This window comes from Coregonus lavaretus (assembly GCF_964263955.1).
Source record: "Coregonus lavaretus genome assembly, chromosome: 31".
NCBI lineage: Eukaryota > Metazoa > Chordata > Actinopteri > Salmoniformes > Salmonidae > Coregonus > Coregonus lavaretus.
In genome coordinates, this window is record NC_140018.1 from 720,943 (window position 1) to 743,177 (window position 22,235).

Genomic DNA, 22,235 nt, shown 5'->3' on the forward strand with positions numbered 1-22,235 from the left:
AATAGCCTAATCTGTTCTGTCCCCCTCTTAGTCCTATCTCCACCACACAATTAAGTTACAACCCACCTCCTTAATGTAATGTCACAAGTCTTTCTTTTATCAGAGCTTCAAACCGACCGACCAAGCTACCGTTGTGCTTTAAAAAGCCTTTTTTAATCTGGTTTCCCCCACAACATAACAGAAACTTTTCAGGGATTCTTTGTTACAGCGAAAGCAGAAAGATTTTTTCCCGTTATCCCATTCAATCACATACATCTTACAGGCATTCATTCTGATGAGATACTGTAGATCTATACAGCTGTGGAGGGATTCCCACCAACGCATCTAAACATTTTGTTCCGTAGAATATGTTAATGCATCCGAGGCGTATGCTGAGAGACGTAAAGCCTGTTCTTCTTGGGGGCCTAACCTATACATTCCATACATTAAATCTAACAATGATAAAGCTGGCGTTTTAATACCATAGAGTACAGTATGTATGGATGTGTGGGAATTTTGAATTTGAATAGGGTGTTGTTGTGGAATTTGTAAAGCCTAAGAATCAACGTGGTAAAACAAGACTATAGTTACATTTCATTACTGCCTAGTAAAAATAAAAAAAACATTAAAATGTATACATGTGCTTTTCCAAGACACAACATGTCAGAGATTAAAGAGAGAGGATGAGTCACAAATGACACCCAATTACCTACACTACATGGCCAAAAGTATGTGGACACATCTTCAAATTGGTGGATTCGGCTATTTCAGCCACACCCGTTCCTGACAGGTGTATAAAATCGAGCACAAAGCCATGCAATCTCCATAGACAAACATTTGTAGTAGAATGGCCTTACTGAAGAGCTCAGTGACTTTCAACGTGGCACCGTCATAGGATGGTACATTTCCAACAAGTCAGTTTGTCAAATTTCTGCCCTGCTAGAGCTGCCCCGGTCAACTGTAAGTGCTGTTATTGTGAAGTGGAAACATCTAGGAGCAACAACGGCTCAGCCGCGAAGTGGTAGGACACACAAGCTCACAGAACGGGACCACCGAGTGCTGAAGTGAGTAGCGCGTAACAATCATCATCTGTCCTCGGTTGCAACACTCACTACCGAGTTCCAAACTGCCTCTGGAAGCAACATCAGCACAATAACTGTTCGTTGGGAGCTTCATGAAATGGTTTCCATGTCCGAGCAGCCGCACACAAGTCTAAGATCACCATGTGCAATGCCAAGCATCGGCTGGAGTGGTGTAAAGCTCGCCGCCATTGGACTCTGGAGCAGTGACAACGCGTTCTCTGGAGTGATGAATCACGCTTCACCATCTGGCAGTCCGATGGATGAATCTGGGTTTGGCGGATGCCAGGAGAATGCTACCTGCCCGAATGCATAGTGCCATCTGTAAAGTTTGGTGGAGGAGGAATAATGGTCTGGGGCTGTTTTACATGGTTCAGGCCTAGGCCCCTTAGTTCCAGTGAAGGGAAATCTTAACGCTACAGCATAGAATGACATTCTAGATTATTCTGTGCTTTTAACTTTGTGGCAACAGTTTGGGGAAGGTCCTTTCCTGTTTCAGCATGACAATGTCCCCGTGCAAAAAGCGAGGTCCATACAGAAATGGTTTGTCGAGATCGGTGTGGAAGAACTTGACTGGCCTGCACAGAGCCCTGACCTCAACCCCATCGAACACCTTTGGGATGAATTGGAACGCTGACTGCGAGCCTAATCGCCCCAAAATCAGTGCCCAACCTCATTAATGCTCTTTTGGCTGAATGGAAGTCCTCGCAGCAATGTTCCTACATCTAGTGGAAAGCCTTCCCAGAAGAATAGAGGCTGTTATAGCAGCAAAGGGGGGACCAACTCCATATCAACGCCCATGATTTTAGAATGAGATGTTCGACGAGCAGGGGTCCACATACTTTTGGTCATGTAGTGTACATAGTGCACCAGAGTTAAAAAGAAGTGCACTATAAAGGGAATAGGGTACCATTTAGGATGCAGACCCAGATCTAAAGCCCTAAACCCCCAGACAGACAGTTTCTCCTTGCTCTCAGAACAGTCTTCAGGGCAGCTGGGAAAAAACACTGAGTGAAGTTTTAATATGTTTTATTTACACAGTGTTCTAAAAGGGGACAAATCTGTCTCCGGATACACACTTCAGCATCCCAAATGGTACCCTATACCCTTTATAGGGTACCCTTTATTTGAGACACATCTACGTGTGGGGACTTACCCCTCAGGAACAGGAAACAGCAACTTGAGTGATGTTTTATTGTGTTATATATATATACGGTCTTCTAAAAGGAGACTATAGTTCAATTTCATTACTGCCTAGTAAAAACAGACAAATATATACACATGTGTTTTTCCAGGCCACAACATGTCAGAGAATAAAGATGATCTGTGCTGTCAAACACAGCTGGGAAAGAGGTTCAGTAAGAGACACAGTTGGTGTGAAACTTCAACGGAGAGATTCGGTTCTGACTGCTGAGTCACTCGCTATCTAAAACCAGTCTTCTGGTCCTGGCAGCAGACAGCAGTTACAGAGAGCAACACAACACTGGCTGCTTCCCAATAAGCTACAGACAGACTGTGTGTGTGTGGGTGTTTGTCTGTGTGTGTGTGTGTGGGTGTTTGTCTGTGTGTGTGTGTGGGTGTTTGTCTGTGTGTGTGTGTGTGGGTGTTTGTCTGTGTGTGTGTGTGTGGGTGTTTGTCTGTGTGTGTGTGTGGGTGTTTGTCTGTGTGTGTGTGTGTGGGTGTTTGTCTGTGTGTGTGTGTGTGGGTGTTTGTCTGTGTGTGTGTGTGGGTGTTTGTCTGTGTGTGTGTGTGGGTGTTTGTCTGTGTGTGTGTGGGTGTTTGTCTGTGTGTGTGTGTGGGTGTTTGTCTGTGTGTGTGTGTGGGTGTTTGTCTGTGTGTGTGTGTGGGTGTTTGTCTGTGTGTGTGTGTGGGTGTTTGTCTGTGTGTGTGTGGGTGTTTGTCTGTGTGTGTGTGGGTATTTGTCTGTGTGTGTGTGGGTGTTTGTCTGTGTGTGTGTGGGTGTTTGTCTGTGTGTGTGTGTGGGTGTTTGTCTGTGTGTGTGTGTGGGTGTTTGTCTGTGTGTGTGTGTGGGTGTTTGTCTGTGTGTGTGTGTGGGTGTTTGTCTGTGTGTGTGTGTGGGTGTTTGTCTGTGTGTGTGTGTGTGGGTGTTTGTCTGTGTGTGTGTGTGGGTGTTTGTCTGTGTGTGTGTGGGTGTTTGTCTGTGTGTTGTTTGTCTGTGTGTGTGTGTGGGTGTTTGTCTGTGTGTGTGTGGGTGTTTGTCTGTGTGTGTGTGGGTGTTTGTCTGTGTGTGTGTGTGGGTGTTTGTCTGTGTGTGTGTGTGTGGGTGTTTGTCTGTGTGTGTGTGGGTGTTTGACTGTTTCTGTGTCTGTCTGTTCTGAGTATGTGTGATCGGGCTCCCGAGTGGCGCAGCGGTCTAAGGCACTGCATCTCAGTGCTAGTGGCGTCACTACAGACCCCCTGGTTCGATTCCAGGCTGTATCACAACCCGGCCGTGATTGGGAGTCCCATAGGGCGGCGCACAATTGGCCCAGTGTCGTCCGGGTTTGGCCCGGGGTAAGCCGTCATTGTAAATAAGAATTTGTTCTTAACTGACTTGCCTAGTTTAATAAATAATAAATAAATGTAAACAAATGCACATTTCTAGAGAGACAGCAGATAAACACAAACACACCTTGGCAGGAAAAAGATAAGCTTGTTCAGCTTACATCAAATTAATGGTGCATTGATTGTCTACAACTGTAGACAAACTATACTAATAGATCTCTCAAGAATCGTTCCGGATGTAAATCGAATCATCACCATTAAACCAGACTAGAAAACGTTCCGAGAGAGAGAACTGTGAACATCTGAAGACAATACCAACTTAGTGACAGTCCATCAGGTTTATTGATTATGTGTACAATTGCATCTGCTGAGCATGGTAGAAACTGGGGAGTGTTTGCATTGATTTTATATCAGGTCTTCAAAGTCCAGGGCTGCAGTCCAAACATTATTTTTAACCCCACAGTCCTCGCGCTAACCACTTTCCCTAGGGGGATCCCAGTCGAAACCGGATGCAGTTTGATTGCCATCTTAAGTGGAGGTCCAATTCAGTAACGTTGCCCCCTCGGCCCTCGATTTGTGGGGATGATCACTTGTGGGGATGATTTGACCCACAATTCAATGTAAACTGTAGTCACGTGTCATACTCCGGTGGCCGCGAAGTGTCAAGTTTTATCATCACGGCTGCATTTTCGGCATGTCAGACAAAATGATGATGCTAGCTTGCTAAAGAATATACATAGACAACATTGATTTTAGCGTTGGCAAATTGGCTTAGTCTCGTGGTGAGGAGCCTATAAAACGTAGCTAGTTTCATAAACTTATTTTGGGGAAGTCTGAAATGTATTGGAATAAATGACCAAACTATAAAACTAGCTAGCTAGCTATGGGTAACTGTAGCTAGCTAGCTACCTGGTCTCAGAGCATTTCGTATTATTCTGTACGTAAATATATCACACTCCATTTAGTATGATATTTTACGTTAGGTATGGTTACATAAGACAGATGGTTACTTAAGGCAAAAATGAAAGGAAGGTTGTTGGTCAGGGTGGATGGGTTGGCGTTTAATGGGAATGTCTAGCAACCCAAAGGTTGCGAGTTCAAATCTCATCATGGACAACTTTAGCTAATTAGGAACATTTACCCATTTGTAATACTTTTCAATTACTTAGCATGTTAGCTAACCCTTCCCCTAACCTTAACCGTTTTAGCTAACCCCTTCACCTAACCCTAACCTTAAGCCTTTAACCTAACTCCTAAACTTAACCCAAACCCAAAGTGTCTCTCTGGATGAGTTCCACCAAACAGGCTAAAGAATAGTTGCTGTGGAAGCGTTTCACCATGCTACAGGCTAAAGAATAGTTGCTGTGGAAGAGTTCTAGGCCATGACGGAGACATGGATCACCCCATTGAACACTGCTACTCCAGCTGCTCTCTCTTCATCTGACTATGTGTTCTGACTATTTCTCAGAAGTGGAGATTTTCGCTTTCCCCCCTCTCTCCCCAGTCATTTGAATTCCATGCTATCACTGTCACTAGTCTACGCAAGCTTAACATTGTTGTCATCTAATGCCCATCAGGTGCCCTTGGAGAGTTCCTCAATGAGCTTGACACCTTCATAAGCTCATTTCCCAACGATAGCTTACCACTCATCGTACTGGGCGACTTTAACCTCCCAACGTCTGACTTCAATTAATTTCTTTCCACCTCTTTCTTTCCACTCCTTGCCTCTTTTGACCTCACCCTTTTCACAGTCACCTCCCACTAACAAGGCAGGCAATATGCTTGACCTCATCATCTTCCCTAGAGGCTGTTTGCCTACTAATGTCACTGCAACCCCCTCCTTGTCTCTGATTACTTCTTTGTTTCCTTTTCTCTCCATCTCTCCTCCAACCCAACCCTACCCAGATCTTCGCTCTCTTTCTCTCCCGCTACTCTCTCCTCTTCTATCCTATCCTATCTTCCTTCTGCTAAATCCAGCTCTCTCCTGTCTCCTAACTCTGCCTCTTCGACCCTACTCTCCTCCCTTTCTGCATCCTTTGACCTCACTGTCCCCTTTCCTCCCGGCCGGCCCGACCTTCCCTTCCCGCTCCGTGGCTGAGTGACTCACTGCATGCTAACAGAACAGGGCTGCGGGCAGTTGAGCGGAAATTTAGGAAAACTAAACTTCCGGAGGACCTATCGTCCTTCCACTCCCTCCTCTCTACCTTCTCTTCCTCTGTATCCGCCGCTAAAGCCGCTTTCTATCACTCTAAATTTCAAGCTTCTGCCTCCAACACTGAGAAACTCTTCTCCACTTTCTCCTCCCTCCTTAATCCTCCTCCACCTCCTCCCACTCTTTCCTCCCTCTCTGTGGATGACTTTGCCAACCACTTTGAAAAAAAGGTTGACGACATCCGCTCCTATTTCACTCAGCCTACTGAGTCCAATGGTGCCACTCACACAGAACTACCCTACGCTTAGACCTCCTTCTCACATCTCTCTCCAGATGAAATCCTGCGACTAGTGATGTCTGGCCGCCCGACAACCTGTCCACTCAACCCCATCCCCTCCTCCCTTCTCCAGACCAGCTCTGGAAACCTTCTCCTATTCCTCACTTCCCTCATCAACTCTTCCCTGACCACTGGCTGCGTCCCCTCTGACTTCAAGATGGCAAGAGTTGCTCCTCTCCACAAGAAACCAACACTCGACCCCTCTGATGTAAAAAAAAACTACAGACCGGTATCCCTTATTTATTTTCTTTCCAAAACACTTGAGTGTGCTGTCTCTGACCAACTCTCTCATTATCTCTCTCAGAACGATCTTCTTGACCCTAACCAGGCAGGCTTCAAGACGGCTCACTCAACTGAGACCGCTCTCCTCTGTGTCACAGAGACTCTCCACTCTGCCAAAGCTGACTCTATCTCCTCTCCTAGATCTATCCACTGCCTTCAACGCCGTGAACCATCAGATCCTCCTCTCCACCCTCTCAGGGTTGGGCGTCTCATGCTCTGCACACTACTGGATTGTATCCTACTTGGCAGGTCACTCCTACCAGGTGGCATGGAGAGGATCTGTGTCTGCACCACATGCTCTCACTACTGGTGTCCCCCAGGACTCGGTTCTAGGCCTATCATTGCTATGCAGATGAAACTCAACTACCGAGCAGCAAGGGGAAGTGCATCTCCTTACCTTCAGGCTATGCTCAAACCTTACATCCCAACCTGAGCAATCCGTTCCGCCACCTCTGGTCTCTTGCCAGATAAAAAGGCACTTCTCTTTTCCCACTAGCGCTAACTTTGCTGATAAATACTTTGTTGAGGGAAATGTACATGATACGATTGTGATGAGTTGTTGTCTCACCTAGCTATCTTATGATGAATGCACTAATTGTAAGTCGCTCTGGAGAAGGGTGTCTGCTAAATGACTAAAATGTATAATGTAGGTGTCCTGTCTCCTAGCAACCTCCCTAGCAACCTATCGGTGGCCTGGTAGCAGAGGTCACTGGGAGTTTAGGAAAAAAGTTTATAATCCCCTAGTCTCTCTGGCACGATCGGGGGATGGGTGGAGTGAGCTGCATGAATTTATAAACCTCGCAGGCAGGGGAATCCGTAACACTACAGGTTAAAGAATAGTTGCTGTGGAAGCATTCCACCATGAAACAGGTTAACGAATAGTGGCTGTGGAAGCATTCAAGCGTGCTACAGGTTAAAGAATAGTTGCTGTGGAAGCATTCCACCTTGCTAGAGGTTAAATAATAGTTGCTGTGGAAGCGTTCCACCATGCTACAGGTTAAAGAATAGTGGCTGTGGAAGCATTCCACCATGATACAGGTTAAAAAATATAATATCTTTAAGGAAATGGATCCTTAGTTTTGGCCAATCCCTTTAAATTAGGATAATTAATAGTGGAGATTGATGTGTGGTTTTGACCAGCACTTCCTCTCCTCTGGGACTGGTCTGGGTGGTTTGGTATTAACCGGGTCTGGGTGGTTTGGTATTAACCGGGTCTGGGTGGTTTAGTATTAACAGGTTCTGGGTGGTTTAGTATTAACAGGGTCTGGGTGGTTTAGTATTAACAGGGTCTGGGTGGTTTAGTATTAACAGGGTCTGGGTGGTTTAGTATTAACTGGGTCTGGGTGGTTTGGTATTAACTGGGTCTGGGTGGTTTGGTATTAATAGGGTTGGGGTGGTTTGGTACAGATACACAGGTTCCTCTCTTCACATACTTGTCTTCACATTGGAATTGTTATCTTCACATTTCCAAAACATCATCATCCCTCAGTAACTTCAAGCATAGACTAGGGGTCAGCCTGATGTACCAAACTACCCAGTAATCCCCTGATGTAGCCTAACATACACACATGTAGCATATGGGTGATGTGTAAAACGTACTCCTCAGCCTGACGTTGTCACTTGCACCACTGAATTTGCTAGCTTTTCGTGTGGCACGGACTGGTGAGATGCTTCAGGAGGGCAGTCATGTGCAAGCAAGGCAGTGGTCCTGGGTTCGAGCCTTGGTATGAGCTGAATCAGGAGGAAGTGGTACTCGCTAAGCAAGCAGCGTGATGTCCTTTACACACACAGACACACAAAAACACTGAGTCTATGTTCAATTGTAATTAGTGTGCTTTGTTTAGTTGATTCAACAAACTGTTTTGTGTGCATATACAGTGCCTTCGGAAAGTATTCAGACCCCTTGACTTTTTCCACATTTTGTTACGTTACAGCCTTATTCAAACATTTATTAAATTGTTTTTTTCCTCATCAATGTGCACACAATACCCCATTATGACGAAGCAAAAACAGTTTAGTAGAAATTTTGATAATTTATATTTAGAAAAAAACAGAAATATCACATTTGCATAAGTATTCAGTCCCTTTATTCAGTACTTTGTTGAAGCACCTTTGGCAGCGATTACAGCATTGAGTCTTCTTGGGTATGATGCTACAAGCTTGGCACACCTGTATTTGGAGAGTTTCTCCCATTCTTCTCTGCAGATCCTCTCAAGCTCTGTAAGGTTGGATGGGGAGCATCGCTGCACAGCTATTTTCAGGTCTCTCCAGAGATGTTAGATCGGGTTCAAGTCCGGGCTCTGGCTGGGCCACTCAAGGACATTCAGAGACTTGTCCCGAAGCCACTCCTGCGTTGTCTTGGCTGTGTGCTTAGGGTCGTTGTCCTGTTGGAAGGTGAACCTTCGCCCCAGTCTGAGGTCCTGAGCGCTCTGGAGCAGGTTTTCATCAAGGATCTCTCTGTACTTTGCCCCGTTCATCTTTGCCTCAATCCTGACTAGTCTCCTAGTCCCTGCCACAGAAAAACATCCCCACAGCATGATGCTGCCACCACCATGCTTCACCATAGGGATGGTGCCAGGTTTCCTCCAGACGTGACGCTTGGCCTTCAGGCCAAAGAGTTCAATCTTGGTTTCATCAGACCAGAGAATCTTGTTTCTCATGGTCTGAGAATCTTTAGGTGCCTTTTGGCAAACTCCAAGCGGGCTGTCATATGCCTTTTACTGAGGAGTGGTGTCCGTCTGGCCACTCTACCATAAAGGCCTGATTTGTGAAGTGCTACAGAGATGGTTGTCCTTCTGGAAGGTTCTCCCATCTCCACAGAGGAACTCTAGAGCTCTGTGAGATTGACCATTGGGTTCTTGGTCACCTCCCTGACCATGGCCCTTCTCCCCTGATTGCTCAGTTTGGCCGGTCGGCCAGCTCTAGGAAGAGTCTTGGTGGATCCAAACTTCTTCCATTTAAGAATTATGTAGTCCACTGTGTTCTTGGAGACCTTCAATGCTGCAGAAATGTTGTGGGACCCTTCCCCAGATCTGTGCCTCGACACAATCCTGTCTCTGAGCTCTACGGACAATTCCTTCAACCTCATGGCTTGGTTTTTGCTCTGACATGCACTGTCAACTGTGGGACCTTATATAGACAGGTGTGTGCCTTTCCAAATCATGTCCAATCAATTGATTTTACCACAGGTGGACTCCAATCAAGTTATAGAAACATATCAAGGGTGCTCAATGGAAACAGGATGCACCTGATCTCAATTTCGAGTCTCATAGCAAAGTGTCTGAATACTTATAAGGTATTTCTGTTTTTAATTTTTAATACATTTGCAAACATTTCTAAAAACCTGTTTTTTGCTTTGTCATTATGGGGTAGTATGTAGATTGCTGAGGACATTTTTTCTTTTACGGTAATACATTTTTTGAATAAGGCTGTAACGTAACAAAATTAGGAAAAAGTCAACGGGTCTGAATACTTTCCGAAGGTACTGTATATATAAGAAATCTTTGTGATTGAGAGGGCTCGAATACTTGTTTCCCTCATTGAAGTGCAAATAAATTTGTAGCGTTTTTGACATGCGTTTTTCTGGATTTTTGTTGTTGTTGATCTGTCTCTCGCTGTTCAAATGAACCTACCATTAGAATTGTGGTCTGATGGTTTCTTTGTCGGTGGGCAAACGAGCAGCATCAGCAGGGGATCAAGTGCTTTTTTCCCCTCACTGTATATATGTCGTTTTCTCTTTATTTTTTCAAACATTTTCTAACAATCAGATCCAATGAACGGAGCAGGCTGGGCTGACATGCTTATAGCCAATCAGATCCAATGAACGGAGCAGGTTGGGCTGACATGCTTATAGCCAATCAGATCCAATGAACTGAGCAGGCTGGGATGACATGCTTATAGCCAATCAGATCTAATGAACTGAGCAGGCTGGGCTGACATGCTTATAGCCAATCAGACCCAATGAACTGAGCAGGCTGGGATGACATGCTAAGACTTTTTAAATATGAGCATGCATTTCTAAGATTGTGCTGTTATTATTTCTATTAATATGATCTATTATTGTTATTTATATTTCTCAGACTGTTTTCCATGTTATTTGGTTAGTCTCTTACTCTTAAAAAGCACCCTATAGACCGACGGGGATTTGAATGTGTTAGTGAAGGGTGGCAGTATTGAATGATGTTATCATGGGACTGCCCATATTTCCCTCTGGCCTGTCGCCAATGGGCGGCCAAGGGTTTGCCTTAGGACGCAAAGGTTCGTCCTGAGTCCGGGAGATGGTCTGACGGTCCTAGTCACAACAGACCTCCTAGATATGGGGGGGGGGGGGGTTTAGAGGGTGGAATATTAGGACAATTGGAGGTTTACAAAGTTGCAGCTACTTATCTGTGCAAATATTATGGTACAGCTATATGGACACTTAATCATCCTGGTGCTTTTTAATGGTAAGTTTACAAACATTGGTTGTAGGTATAATTGAAACTTGGGTATCATTATGGTAAATGGGGAAATATTTATAGTCAGTTACAATTGTAATGGCTTAACCGATCATAAAAAAATATCAATTTTGACCTGGCTAAAAGATAAACAATATAATGTCTATTGTTTACCAACTGTAGCTCAGTTGGTAGAGCATGGCGCTTGCAACGCCAAGGTTGTGGGTTCGTTTCCCACGGGGGGCCAGTATGAAACATTTACGCACTCACTAACTGTAAGTGTCTCTGGATAAGAGCGTCTGCTAAATGACTAAAATATACACTACCAGTCAAAAGTTTGGACACACCTACTCATTCCAAGGTTTTTCTTTATTTTGACTATTTTCTACATTGTAGAATAATAGTGAAGACATCAAAACTATGAAATAACACATATGGAATCATGTAGTAACCAAAAAAAGTGTTAAACAAATCAAAATATATGTTGTATTTGAGATTCTTCAAATAGCCACCCTTTGCCTTGATGACAGCTTTGCACACTCTTGGCATGCTCTCAACCAGCTTCACCTGGAATGCTTTTCCAACAGTCTTAAAGGAGTTCCCACATATGCAGAGCACTTGTTGGCTGCTTTTCCTTCACTCAGCCGTCCGACTCATCCCAAACCATCTCAATTGGGTTGAGGTCGGGGAATTGTGGAGACCAGGTCATCTGATGCAGCACTCCATCACTCTCCTTCTTGGTAAAATAGCCCTTACACAGCCTGGAGGTGTGTTGGGTCATTGTCCTGTTGAAAAACAAATGATAGTCCCACTAAGCCCAAACCAGATGGGATGGCGTATCGCTGCAGAATGCTGTGGTACCCATGCTGGTTAAGTGTGCCTTGAATTCTAAATAAATCACAGACAGCATCACCAGAAAAGCACCCCCACACCATAACACCTCCTCCTCCATGCTTTACGGTGGGAACTACACATGCGGAGATCATCCGTTCACCCACACCGCAAAGACACAGTGGTTGGAACCAAAGATCTCAAATTTGGACTCCAGACCAAAGGACAAATTTACACCGGTCTAATATCCATTGCTCGTGTTTCTTGGCCCAAGCAAGTCTCTTCTTCTTATTGGTGGTTTCTTTGCAGCAATTCGACCATGAAGGCCTGATTCACACAGTCCCCTCTGAACAGTTGATGTTGACGTGTCTGTGACTTGAACTCTGTGAAGCATTTATTTGGGCTGCAATTTCTGAGGGTGCTAACTCTAATGAACTTATCATCTGCAGCAGAGGTACAATGAGGGAAAAAAGTATTTGATCCCTTGCTGATTTTGTACATTTGCCCACTGACAAAGACATGATCAGTCTATAATTTTAATGGTAGGTTTATTTGAACAGTGAGAGACAGAATAACAACAACAAAATCCAGAAAAAACACATGTCAAAATTGTTATAAATTGATTTGCATTTTAATGAGGGAAATAAGTATTTGACCCCTCTGCAAAACATGACTTAGTATTTGGTGGCAAAACCCTTGTTGGCAATCACAGAGGTCAGAAGTTTCTTGTAGTTGGCCACCAGGTTTGTTTAGTTTCCACAGCTCTTTGCAGATCTTCTCCAAGTCATTAAGGTTTCGAGGCTGACGTTTGGAAACTCGAACCTTCAGCTCCCTCCACAGATTTTCTATGGGATTAAAAATAAAAAATAGTAAAAATAAAGAAAAACCCTTGAATGAGTAGGTGTGTCCAAACTTTTGACTGGTAGTGTATATACAGTTGAAGTCGGAAGTTTACATACACTTAGGTTGCAGTCATTAAAACTCGTTTTTCATCCACTCCACACATTTCTTGTTAACAAACTATAGTTTTGGCAAGTCGGTTAAGATACTTTGTGCATGACAAAAGTAATTTTTCCAACAATTGTTTACAGACAGATTATTTCACTTGTAATTCGCTGTATCAAAATTCCAGTGGGTCAGAAGTTTAACATACACTAAGTTGACTGTGCTTTTAAACAGCTTGGAAAATTCCAGAAAATGATGTCATAGCTTTAGAAGCTTCTGATAGGCTAATTGACATAATTGGAGGTTTACCTGTGGATGTATTTCAAGGCCTACCTTCAAACTCAGTGCCTCTTTGCTTGACATCATGGGAAAATCAAAAGAAATCAGCCAAGACCTCAGAATTTTTTTTGTAGACCTCCACAAGTCTGGTTCATCCTTGGGAGCAATTTCCAAATGCCTGCAGGTACCACGTTCATCTGTACAAACAATAGTACGCAAGTATAAACACCATGGGACCACGCAGCTGTCATACCGCTCAGGAAGGAGACGCATTCTGTCTCCTAGAGATTAATGCACTTTGGTGCGAAAAGTGCAAATCAATCCCAGAACAACAGCAAAGGACCTTGTGAAGATGCTGGAGGAAACAGGTACAAAAGTATCTATATCCACAGTAAAACGAGTCCTATATCGACATAACCTGAAAGGCCACTCAGCAAGGAAGAAGCCACTGCTCCAAAACCGCCATAAAAAAGCCAGACTACGGTTTGCAACTGCACATGGGGACAAAGATCGTACTTTTTGGAGAAATGTCCTCTGGTCTGATGAAACAAAAATATAACTGTTTGGCCATAATGACCATCGTTATGTTTGGAGGAAAAAGGGGAACGCTTGCAAGCCGAAGAACAACATCCCAACCATGAAGCACGGGGGGGGCAGCATCATGCTGTGGGGGTGCTTTGCTGCAGGAGGGACTGGTGCACTTCACAAAATAGATGGCATCATGAGGAAGGAAAATTATGTGGATATATTGAAGCAACATCTCAAGACATCAGTCAGGAAGTTAAAGCTTGGTCGCAAATGGGTCTTCCAAATGGACAATGACCCCAAGCATACTTCCAAAGTTGTGGCAAAATGGTTTAAAGACAACAAAGTAAAGGTATTGGAGTGGCCATCACAAAGCCCTGACCTCAATCCTATAGAACATTTGTAGGCAGAACTGAAAAAGCGTGTGCGAGCAAGGAGGCCTACAAACCTGACTCAGTTACACCAGTTCTGTCAGGAGGAATGGGCCAAAATTCACCCAACTTATTGTGGGAAGCTTGTGGAAGGCTACCCAAAACGTTTGACCCAAGTTAAACAATTTAAAGGCAATGCTACCAAATACAAATTGAGTGTATTTAAACTTCTGACCCACTGGGAATGTGATGAAATAAATAAAAGCTGAAATAAATCATTTTCTCTACTGTTATTCTGACATTTCACATTCTTAAAATAAAGTGGTGATCCTACTAGGATTAAATGTCAGGAATTGTGAAAGACTGAGTTTAAATGTATTTGGCTTAAGGTGTAAACTTCCGACTTCAACTGTATATACTAAAAGGGTCTGTTGTCTCTCTCCATCACTACAGATGACCCTGCTGTGGAGGGTGTGGACAAGTCCCGACAGCTCCAGACTGGAGAGGTCATCATCATCGTGGTCGTCCTGCTCATGTGGGCAGGTAAGGGAATTTAAGTACCTACCAATTATTTAGAAGATCATTATTGCAGAGTGGAGAGTGGTGAGTGTTCAGACGTCCAAGGATGCCGTTTCCACCACACATTTACATTTTAGTCATTTAACAGACAACTACATCTCTGTCAATCAATCAATCATTCAATCCATTAATCAATCAACCAATCGACCTCAGCACTGATTTCAAGCTCATCGTTGTTTTTGACAGAATCATCCAAAAATTATTTTCTAATCGGTTTTAAAATGCACAAATAATGGCTCAGTTTTCACATATAGTCATGTATACATACACCCCCTGGAAAGTAGGATCACTGTGGGGTGACAACGTCGTCGATACTGTAATTGATGAAGCCCGGTGACTGAGGTGGTATACTCCTCAATGCCATTGGATGAATCCCGGAACCTATTCCAGTCTGTGCTAGCAAAACAGTCCTGTAGCGTAGCATCCGAGTCATCTGACCACTTCTGTATTGTGCGAGTCATTGGTAATTCCTGCTTTAGTTTTTGCTTGTAAGCAGGAATCAGGAGGATAGAATTATGGTCAGATTTGCCAAGTGGAGGGCGAGGGAGAGCTTTGTATGCGTCTCTGTGTGTGGAGTAAAGGTGGTCTAGAGTTTTTTTCCCCTCTGGTTGCACATGTGACATGCTGGTAGAAATTAGGTAAAACTGATTTACATTTGTCCCCGGCCACTAGGAGCGCCGTTTCTGGTTTGTTTATGGCCTTATACAGCTCGTTGAGTGCGGTCTTAGTGCCAGCAAATAGACAGCTACGAAGAATATTGATGAGAACTCTCTTGGTAGATAGTGTGGTCTACAGCTTATCATGAGGTACTCTACCTCAGGCGAGCAATACCTCGAGACTTCCTTAATATTAGACATCGCGCACCAGCTGTTATTGACAAATTCATACACACCCCCGCCCCTCGTCTTACCAGACGTAGCTTCTCTGTCCTGCCGATGCACGGAAAACCCAGCCAGCTCTATATTATCCGTGTCGTCGTTCAGCCACGACTTGGTGAAACATAAGATATTACAGTTTTTAATGTCCCGTTGGTAGGATAGTCTTGATCGTAGATCGTCCAGTTTATTTTCCAATGATTGCACGTTGGCCAATAGGACGGATGGTAGTGGCAGTTTACCCACTCGCTGACGAATTCTCACAAGGCCACCCGACCTCCGTCTCCTAAATTTCCATATTTTCTTCACGCGAATGATGGGGCCTGGTCTCTGGAAAGCAGTGAAATCTTCATCCAGTTCGAAGTGAGTAATACCTGTTCTGATGTCCAGAAGCTCTTTTCGGTCATAAGAGACATTAGCAGCAACATTATGTACAAAATAAGTTACAAACAATGTGAAAAAAATAAATAGCACAGTTGGTTAGGAGCCCGTAAAATGGCAGCCATCCCTCCGGCGCCATCATGACACCAGTTATACACCGCCAGTTATTCACTATTATACTGTATATCCCAGGGGTCAAATATGACCTCACGAGGTCAGGACTACTGCTGGCTTTTCGTTTCTATCTGATCATTAATTGCACCCACATGCGGTCCCAGGTCTAAATCAGTCCCTGATTAGAGGGAAGATGGCCAAGCTTCCAGCCATCCAGGACCTCTATACCAGGCGGTGTCAGAGGAAGGCCCTAAAAATGGTCAAAGACTCCAGCAACCCAGTCATAGACTGTTCTCTCTGCTACCGCACGGCAAGCGGTACCGGAGCGCAAAGTCTAGGTCCAAAAGGCTTCTTAACAGCTACTACCCCCAAGCCATAAGACTCCTGAACAGCTAATCATGGCTACCCGGTCTATTTGCATTGTCCCATCCTGAGAACCCATCCAGATCCCATCCAGTTTAAAGGGTCCATCCATCCACTGAGACTTTTATTGGATCACCAACTCCTGTTGAGGGCCCAATGTAGTTATTACTCTCTCTCTGTCTCTGTCTCTGTCTCTCTCTCTCTCTCTGTCTCTCTCTCTCTCTCTCTCTCTCTCTCTGTCTGTCTCTGTCTCTGTCTCTGTCTCTGTCTCTGTCTCTGTCTCTCTCTCTCTCTCTCTCTCTCTCTCATCTCTCTCTCTCTCTACATCTCTCTCTCTCTCTACATCTCTCTCTCTCTCTCTACATCTCTCTCTCTCTCTCTCTACATCTCTCTCTCTCTCTCTCTCTACATCTCTCTCTCTCTCTCTCTCTCTCTGAAACATATGTTAACATTGCCAAGTTAGTTATTACTCTCTCTCTCTCTCTCTCTCTCTCTCTCTCTCTCTCTCTCTCTCTCTCTCTCTCTCTCTCTCTCTCTACATCTCTCTCTCTCTCTCTCTCTCTCTCTCTCTCTCTCTCATCTCTCTCTCTCTCTACATCTCTCTCTCTCTCTACATCTCTCTCTCTCTCTCTACATCTCTCTCTCTCTCTCTCTACATCTCTCTCTCTCTCTCTCTCTACATCTCTCTCTCTCTCTCTCTCTCTCTGAAACATATGTTAACATTGCCAAGTTAGTTATTACTCTCTCTCTCTCTCTCTCTCTCTCTCTCTCTCTCTCTCTCTCTCTCTCTCTCTCTCTCTCTCTCTCTACATCTCTCTCTCTCTCTCTCTCTACATCTCTCTCTCTCTCTCTCTCTCTCTCTCTCTCTGAAACATATGTTAACATTGCCAAAGCAAGTGAACTACATAATAAACAAAAGTCAAATAAAGAATAAGTATTAATGTAGTTACACCTAGATGCTTTAGTTGTATTACTCAAACGAACATGGTGAAAGTACACTGATGGTGCTGTATAACAACAGTGAAGACATTGACTGCGTTCCCAAATGACCACCCTATTCCCTACATAGTGCACTACTTTTGACCAGAGCCCTATTGGTCCTGGTCAAACATAGTGCGCTAGTGAATATGGTGCCATTTCAGACACAACCATTGGGTATAATATAATTATCTTCCCTGCTCAAAGATAAAGACACCACCATCGTCACCACCATCGTCACCACCATCGTCATGCCATACCCTCCCCGGGAATGATCCACGTACTACTAGTTACATGAGGTGGTGGTGACAGGGCTGTGAGTGACCAATGACAGTATGTTAATCCCCTCTCGTCTCTCTACCCCCCCCCCCCCCCCCCTCCCCCCTGCAGCTGTCATTGCCCTGTTCTGTCGGCAGTATGACATCATCAAGGACAACGACTCCAGTACCGGCAAAGACAAGGTAAAGCCATCGTCGTTGGCGAGCACGCCAGAACACTGCTCCGGAGGACTGCTACGGAGCAAGGTACATAGATTAATCAATTAATGAATTAATTAATCAATCAATCAAGCAACACCACAGCATAGGACTGCTACGTAGATAGGTGGGCAAGGTCAACCAGAGGGGATTCACTCAGACCATGGGACACATTTTGTAGGTTGTAGAGTCAACTACAGGAGGACTGCTACGGAGCAAGGTACATATATAATTGTCAACCTATTAGCCATTAAGTCAAGTACATTAAACATACTACAGTAATTGTACTATAGTAATAGTAAGCTACTACTAAATGTAGCACCACATTGTGTACCTGATGTATTGATGTACCTGCATCATATATCACATTCAGAAGCAACAACACCTGCAATCTCTACAGCTCCACCACGTTATACCCTGAGTGCTTCCACGTATCCCTGGGCTCTGAATCATAGCCTTCCCACTCTCCACTCAGAGGAGCCCATTTCTGTTGCTGCCCTCTCAGTAACCTCTATAGTGGTGTCCATTTCAGCCTTTTTAACTCATGCATATCCCCAGCGCTCCATTTCAACTGTGACCTTCTGTGTCTGTGTGTTTCCATTTAAACGGCGACCTTCTCTCTCTCCCCCCCGTCGTCTCACACCCAGTACATACCACGCTATATTCACAGGCAGCCCCTCTACCGTCACCATGGCAACCCGCACTGTTGGACTTTAGGAATATACGGAATGTCCCAAATATCGCACCCCTTTCCATCTCACAGGCGTTGTCGTCAAACTGAATAAAATTAAAAACATACACCCTAATTCCATATGTCAACGGTGACGCCTATAATTGGGTGTTAATGGTGGATGATGGCTCGCTGTAGCAGTGTCTTTATGTGGAGGGCTGCAGAAGAGAGGCAGACAGTCCCTGCAATGAAATAAATACGACACTGGGAGCTGCTTGCCAAATGGGGAAAGAGAGCATGTGAGGGGTTGCTTATAGGTACACTGAATAACACTCGATAATGGCCAACAGATTTAGGATACCTCCCAAATGGCACCCTATTCCGTATATAGTGCACTATATTTGACCGGGCCATTTTGACCAGAGCCCTATGAGCTCTGGTAAAAACTAGTGCACTAAATAGGGAATAGATGTTATTTTCTGCCATTTAGGGCACATGAAAAAGCCTTTGAGAGCTTGGTGGTATTGAAGCCATCAGCCAATCGATGAGAGGGGTCATGAGAGGGGTCATTATAATGTTCACCACCCCAGGGTACAGAGAAAAAGCCATATCTCAGTCTGGCCAATAAAAATAAAAGATTAAGATGGGCAGTCTGAGATATGGCTTTTTCTTTGTAACTCTGACTAGAAGGTCAACATCCCGGAGTCGCCTCTTCAGTGTTGACATTGAGACTGGTGTTTTGCGGGTACTATTTAATGAAGCTGCCAGTTGAGGACCTGTGAGGCGTCTGTTTCTCAAACTAGACACTCTAATGTATTTGTCCTCTTGCTCAGTTGTGCACCAGGGCCTCCCACTCCTCTTTCTATTCTGGTTAGAGTCAGTTTACGCTGTTCTGTGAAGGGAGTAGTACACAGCGTTGTACGAGATATTCAGTTTCTTGGCAATTTCTCGCATGGAATAGCCTTCATTTCTCAGAACAAGAATAGACTGACGAGTTTCAGAAGAAAGTTATTTGTTTCTGGCCATTTTGAGCCTGTAATCGAACCCACAATTGCTGATGCTCCAGATACTCAACTAGTCTCAAGAAGGCCAGTTTTATTGCTTCAGCACAACAGTTTTCAGCTGTGCTAACGTAATTGCAAAAGGGTTTTCTAATGATCAATTAGCCTTTTAAAATGATAAACTTGGATTAGCAAACACAACGTGCCATTGGAACACAGGACTGATGGTTGCTGATAATGTGCCTCTGTACGCCTATGTAGATATTCCATTAAAAATCAGCCGTTTCCAGCTACAATAGCCATTTACAACATTAACAATGTCTATACTGTATTTCTGGACAAAAAAAAATATTTTCTTTAGAAAACAAGGACATTTCTAAGTGACCCCAAACTTTTGAACGGTAGTGTATATATTGATTTGTTTAGTTGTTTTAAGGTTATCTTGTCTCACTATCACTAAGCACATATAGGGGTGGTGGGATCCTTGAGGTTGTTTTTCTCAAGGGCGCAACTAGCGGGTGGGGCTGGTTGCAATGGCCACTCACGGAGGTTTGGAGTTTGAAAAACTTAGTCTGCGGCACAGAGTAAAGATTCCTGCTGTGGCAGGGTGTTCAGTGGAAGAATGTAGCTTAGCAGTGGGCGCTATCATTGGGTATGATAGCATCAAATCAGCCTCAAGGATGAATAGCGCTGTAGTGATATTCTTAGATTCCATTGAAAAGGTGAATACGATAGTTGAGAGTGGTGTTGTGTTGGGGGAGACACAGACGTCGGTATTTCCGCTTATGAATCCGGCGAAGAAAGTTATACTTTCTAACGTGCCACCATTTGTTAGAGATGAAGTGTTGGAGCGAGAGTTATCTCGTCATGGTCAACTTGTATCTACAATAAAGAAGGTTCTTTTTGGATGCAAATCTCCTTTTGATTAAACATGTCGTGTCTCATATGAGACAAGTGCATATGATTTTAAAGAAGGACACAGACGAACTGAGTTCAGCATTCAGTTTTAAGATTGATGGATTTGATTGTGTTCTACGCTTCTACTGAATCAATGAAATGCTTTGGCTGTGGAAGAGAGGGGCATTTGGTACGTTATTGTCCCGAGAACGAGCGCGCAGAGCCCGTTTCTGTCTCTTACTCTGTATTTTTTTTTTCATCCATGAGCAGTTTTAAGATTTCTTCTTTAAACGTAAATGGGGCGAGAGACGTTTAAAAAATAGCCGTAGTGTATGAGTTAATTAGGGGAAAGGGAAGTGACATACGTTTTCTACAAGAAACGCATAGTAATATGGAAAATGAAGTTATGTGGCAACAGGAGTGGGGGGGGGGGACAGTGGTGTGTAGTCATAAAAACTCAAAAAGTGGGGGTGTGGCCATCTTGTTCTCAAAAGGGTTTTTGCCTTTGTCATATGAGGTTGAAGAGGTAGTTGAGGGGGAGGTTATTAAAAGTTAGAGCGAGGTATGAAAATATCACTATGTGTCTGATAAATGTATATGCCCCAGTGGTGGCAGTTGAGAGGGTATGTTTTTTAGAGACATTATCAAATACCATTGAGAAATGTAACACTGAGGATTATTTATTTATTGTTGGGGATTTTAACTGCACAGTCAGTGATTTAGATAGAAATCACAAAGAACCGCATATAGCCTCATTGCAACACATGAACTATGTGATATTTGGCGGAGTCAACATGGAGGCACGAGACAGTACACCTGGGCGCATGTGAGAGAGAACACCATCTCTCTGGTCGGGTTAGATAGGTTTTTTATTGTTTTGAGCATCAATCTCAGGTCTGTAAATCAACTTTTTCATTATGGGGTATTGTGTATAGATTGATGAGGATTTTTATTTGATTTAATCCATTGTAGAATAAGGCTGTAATGTAACAGAATGTGGAAAAAGTCAAGGGGTCTGAATACTTTCCGAATGCACTGTAGGTGTTTGTCCCCCTGTGTGCTGAGGGTGTCAGCGGAGTGTCTCGCTGGTCTGGGTGGGGTTTCCGTTGCTCTGTGGTAAGTGTTGGGCACAGTCACGGGAAATGGTTCCGTTTACCCGCTGTATGGTAGCAGGGTGGAAGTATTTTTGTGGTAGCAGGGTGGAGATAATCACTCATGAGTTGGGGAAAGTGAAAGAAGCTTTTTTTAATCACTCCCTTTTGTTGTGGGGGGGGGGGGTTGATTCTCCACTTGAGGTTGCTCGTCTGTGGGGCTGTTTAAGGAGGGAGTCTGGACTCGCTCTGGGTGGTGGTGATGTCTTCCTCTAGGGTGGTGGTGATGTCTTCCTCTAGGGGGGTGGTGGTGTCTTCCTCTAGGGGGGTGGTGGTGGTGTCTTCCTCTAGGGGGGTGGTGGTGATGTCTTCCTCTAGGGGGGTGGTGTCTTCCTCTAGGGGGGTGGTGATGTCTTCCTCTAGGGGGGTGGTGGTGATGTCTTCCTCTAGGGGGGTGGTGGTGATGTCTCCCTCTAGGGGGGTGGTGATGTCTTCCTCTAGGGGGGCGGTGGTGATGTCTTCCTCTAGGGGGGTGGTGGTGATGTCTTCCTCTAGGGGGGTGGTGATGTCTTCCTCTAGGGGGGGGTGATGTCTTCCTCTAGGGGGGTGGTGGTGATGTCTTCCTCTAGGGGGGTGGTGGTGATGTCTTCCTCTAGGGTGGTGGTGGTGATGTCTTCCTCTAGGGGGGTGGTGGTGATGTCTTCCTCTAGGGGGGGGGTGGTGATGTCTTCCTCTAGGGGGGTGGTGGTGATGTCTTCCTCTAGGGGGGTGGTGGTGATGTCTTCCTCTAGGGTGGTGGTGATGTCTTCCTCTAGGGAGGGGGTGGTGATGTCTTCCTCTAGGGGGGTGGTGGTGATGTCTTCCTCTAGGGGGGTGGTGGTGATGTCTTCCTCTAGGGGGGTGGTGTCTTCCTCTAGGGGGGTGGTGGTGATGTCTTCCTCTAGGGGGGGGGGGGGTGGTGATGTCTTCCTCTAGGGGGGTGGTGGTGATGTCTTCCTCTAGGGGGGTGGTGGTGATGTCTTCCTCTAGGGGGTTGGTGGTGATGTCTTCCTCTAGGGGGGTGGTGATGTCTTCCTCTAGGGGGGTGGT

The 22,235-nt window shown here is 44.7% G+C and overlaps 1 protein-coding gene across 1 annotated transcript in view; it reads left to right on the forward strand.

Annotated features, from left to right (window-relative positions):
* LOC311107193 (fibronectin type III domain-containing protein 4-like) overlaps positions 1-22,235 on the forward strand; it is a gene marked incomplete at both ends in the record, with an annotated part of 83,488 nt that overhangs the window by 49,234 nt on the left and 12,019 nt on the right. The window contains 2 exons of the mRNA XM_084149681.1: positions 14,175-14,264; positions 17,402-17,535. Coding sequence (XP_084005807.1) covers positions 14,175-14,264; positions 17,402-17,535 — 224 coding nt within the window. The remainder of the gene's footprint in view (positions 1-14,174; positions 14,265-17,401; positions 17,536-22,235) is intronic.